Source organism: Acanthisitta chloris, unplaced genomic scaffold, assembly GCF_000695815.1.
Source record: "Acanthisitta chloris isolate BGI_N310 unplaced genomic scaffold, ASM69581v1 scaffold1081, whole genome shotgun sequence".
In the NCBI taxonomy this organism is placed as follows: Eukaryota; Metazoa; Chordata; class Aves; order Passeriformes; family Acanthisittidae; genus Acanthisitta; species Acanthisitta chloris.
In genome coordinates, this window is record NW_008656285.1 from 220,089 (window position 1) to 224,269 (window position 4,181).

The window sequence follows — 4,181 nt, forward strand, 5'->3', positions numbered from 1 at the left end:
TGGCAGAAGTAAGCTTCTTACTCTTTTAATATGTGGTATTCTGAGTAAGATGTTCAGAGACAACTGTGACACCCTCTTTGCTGCTGTGTAGTCCTTGTATGGATTTTACATGAAAACAGATGGTTTTGAACTTCTGTGCATTATGTGTAGCTCCACTTTGCCTCATCCCACCTTTGCCTATTGTAATCCTGATTCTCCTTCAGCCTCCTGAAGGCAAAAGTGAATTCAACACTATTTCCTTTTCTGGATAGTTGAGTGTTTGAAAAAAACGATTGGAAACACATTCTAAATAAAAGCATAAAATCTCCTTGGACTCCAGCATTTTTCTTTGAATAGTCAGGTGGAATAAAGCAGGTGGAAAAAGAATGGAAAAAAAAGGGGATGGAGGAAAGGTTCCGAACTTTCAAGATCACTCATGACATCAAGTTCCATAAGACTGACTAAATAGAAATGGCAACATATTCCTTTGACAATCTTCTAGTTCAGCAAGCCTGGAATGTTTGGAAATGTTCATGCTTTAATACACAGTGAAAAAAGAATAATGACTTTGGTTGGCTTTAAACATCCTTGGGACACTATTGCTCCTTCCTCTTCTTTTATTGCTTGCACTTTAGGAATGAAATCTCTCTCTCTTGCTGAAGTAAAGAGGAGTTTGGTCACTGATTTTACTCATATGAAGATTTCACATGGATTTATCGAGCATTGTTTATAACTCTTGGAAAGAGAACATTATTATTTATAAGGGGATTTTACCTGACAGTCTTTCAAAGCATTCTGTACTGATGCCTGGTCTCCAATTCTCTGTTGCTTTTTCAGCTTCTTCTCTTGGGTTTCAAACCAAGTTTTTAGGCACTGCACATTATTTTCATATTCTGACCAGGATTCCTGCAAGTTTTCCAACAGCTGGATCTGCAAAGAAAAATGAGTATATACTTTCTCACACAATTACCTTTATTGTTGGGTCAACTAAATAAATCAATGAAGACCAATGCTAACTATTTCCTTCTTGGAATTCAATGCTTTCAGAATTTAAAAACAGTATATGCATTCAAATTTAAGTACTTGTACTACTTTCAATAGAGTTAATAATAAAAAGCCTGCTATATCTAGAAATAGTAATATGGAGATAACATGTTAAATCATTATGACACACTGAAAGAAACTAACATATTAGCAGAACATTGTTATGAAGTGAAATTCTTTTCAGAGATCAAGGACCTCAGGATTTCCCAGATAAAATTAAACATGCAAACATACTTTTCATATTGCTTGCTTATACCTGAGGTAAAGCAGATGAAGATTTGTATTTCCTCCTTTGTCAACTGCCTGTTTTTAAATTACTTAAATTGTTTTAGGTGCTATTCAACAGCAAATGAGATAGCACTTAACAAAGCAGAATTTGAAAACAGGGGCACTGCCATAAAAAGCATTCACATTACTTAAGACAAACTCCACCTAGGGAATGAGCCATTTAATTAGCTGTAATCTTAACTAGAACTGGTTGAGCATGTGAAGGTCAACAGCAGCCTTGGCCACAGTAATGATAATACACTTGCAAACGACGTCAGGAAAGCAAGTAGTAGAGTAAAGACCCTTAGAATAGCAGATTTTGGCATATTCAGGTGAGCATAATCCCACGGGAAGCTGTATCAAATGACAAATCCAGGAAGCTGGTTGATCTTCAAGGACAATTTCTTCAAGTCACAAAAATGAAAAGCCCACAGAAAGTGGACTACAAAGAATGGGCCAAGAAACATGGTCTGGCCATGCAGGGCTAGTGTTAGGGAAAAAAATCTTGCCTGGAGCTAACTAGTGAGGGACAGGAGCCCTTCCTGTTACTCTTCATAAGTATATCAGCAACTAATGGGAAACTACAGAATAGACTGAGGTTCCCAGTGCCTTCTTTGCTTTGATCTTACTGACAAGGTCTCCGCTCAAGCTTCCCGGGTTTTCATGCCAATCAACAAGTTTTGGCATACACAGTCATGGTAGAGAAGGAAATAATTAGAGGCTACCTAAGTAATCTGGACATATAAAAGTCCACAGAACCAGGCAGGATGTATCTGAAGCTGTCAACATCATTTCACGGCTATCATCTTTAAGGGTCATGAGGGTTGCAGAACGTTGTTAGTGGCTGGGAACAAGGCTATACTGCAAATCTTGCCAGATGCTATTTCCACATGCATAAAGGACAAGGAGAAGGAACAAGCATGGTTTTACCATTTGTAAACTGTGTCTGACACAACTGGTTGCCTCTGCTATGATAACATGACACTGTGAACAGGTGAAGAGTAGTAGACACTGTTTACCTTCGCTTTTGCAAGACTTTTGATATGGTATCACATAGGGTAGCAAAACTGAGGAAACATGGCCTGGTTGGGAGGTCTAAAAATCAGAAATTCTGATTGGGAACAAGACAAAAACTTGTGCCCCACCAGAGTGGTTAAGCATGAATGAGCTGCTCAGAGAGGTTGTAGAATCTGTCCTTGGAGATTTTCAAAACTCAGATAACTAAGTCCCTGTGCAATCTGATCTAACTGGAAAGTTAGCTCTGTCTGAGCAGGAGGTAAAACTAAATGACCTGCAGAAGCTTCCAAACATTATAATATAGGTCTATGTATTTTGAAAGTTCACTTCAGAGCAGATAGTGCTTTTAATTTACCTTTTCTGTTATCAGGCCTTGCAGGATCTGCCAACGCCTGTTCATCGCTCCGAGCTGTTCTGCAAAATCAGTTTTGTCGCTGCGTTTACTTTCAACATCCTGGCTGCTGATTTGTAGCACTGATTGGTTCACGAAGTCGACAGTCAACTGTTTGCAATTTAAATCTATCTTGAAACCCTAGGAGAAAAGAAGGAAATAAAAAAGTCCATCGTGTAAGTACCATAATTTCTTACCTTCCTGCAAAACAGAGGAAAAATGTTCAAAAATTCTAACTTTATAACAATTTAGATAAAAGCTTGATAGCAATTGACCAGCACAAGAAGATGTGGACCTGTTGGAGCACATACAGAGGAGGGCCACCAAGTTGATCACAAGGCTGGAGCACCTCTCCTAAGACAGGCTAAGAGGGCTGGTTGTTCAGCCTGGAGAAGCGAAGGCTCTGGGGAGACATCTTCGTAACCTTCCAGTACCTAAATGGAGCTTATAAAATAGAGGGAGAGCATGGGCAGATAGTGACAGGACAAGGAGGAATGGTTTCAAACTGAGAGAGATTTAGATTAGATGTTAGGAAGGAGTTCTTTATTCAAGCGATGGTGATGCACAGGTTGCTTAGAGAAGTTGTGAATGTCCCATTCCTGGAAGTGTTCAAGGCCAGGTGCGATGGTGCCCTGAGCAACCTGATCTAGTGGGTGGCATCCCTGCTCATTGGCGGTAGGGTTGGAACCAGATGATCTCTAAGGTCCCTTCCAAACCTAACCATTCTATGATTTTATGATTTAGTCTCAAATTCTTTAATACAAAACCAGATAAGATGGAAAGTATATAAAAAGCAGCAGAATAGCCAGGAAGTGTTTTTTCAGGAGACTAGTGAAACAAATCTGACATTGAGAAGAAAGTCACTGTATGCAGATCTATTTTAAGTATCCTACTGATCTAGTTAAAGAAGTGTAATTGTGTTATATATGTACTCCTCAATAATTACCTGGAGATACAGAAACTTTCAGTTTTACTTCAGAAACTGATCAAAATTATTTTGATCTGTAAAGCACTGGCCACCTTCTACTCAAGAACTGGCTACACTTTGAGGAGGAGGTGATACTATGCAGAGAATTCATAGCACAACTTATATAATTTGCAAAGTGCTTTGCGATTTTTGGATGAAAGACCTAATAAGGTTTAACAATGTACACATCACTTTGGATTTTCCTGGAAATTAAGGTAAGCATATTCAAAACTATACTCCTGTCATAAGTAAACAGCAGAGTAAAAGTAATTTTGGCTTCCTTTCCATGGTATCAAGCATTGTCCAATTCTAACTTGTGTACAATTCTAATTGCTCCACAAGGTAAGGTTGTTTTGTTGTTTGGTTTTTTCCCTAAATCACTTATATTTTACATATGTATATACATTTAATGGGGATAATTTAAAAGGAAAATTGATAGCATTGCCATTCAGTACCTTGTACTTCTGGACATAATCCTGAATGACTTTCTGTCCTACAACATTTTTTATATTTTCT

The 4,181-nt window shown here is 38.3% G+C and overlaps 1 protein-coding gene across 1 annotated transcript in view; it reads right to left on the minus strand.

Moving 5' to 3' along the window:
- SYNE1 (spectrin repeat containing, nuclear envelope 1) overlaps positions 1-4,181 on the minus strand; it is a gene marked incomplete at its 5' end in the record, with an annotated part of 80,752 nt that overhangs the window by 61,729 nt on the left and 14,842 nt on the right. The window contains 3 exon segments of the mRNA XM_009084237.1: positions 754-909; positions 2,663-2,839; positions 4,121-4,181. The exon segment at positions 4,121-4,181 is cut by the window's right edge and continues 33 nt beyond it. Of these exon segments, the coding sequence (XP_009082485.1) occupies positions 754-909; positions 2,663-2,839; positions 4,121-4,181 (394 nt within the window).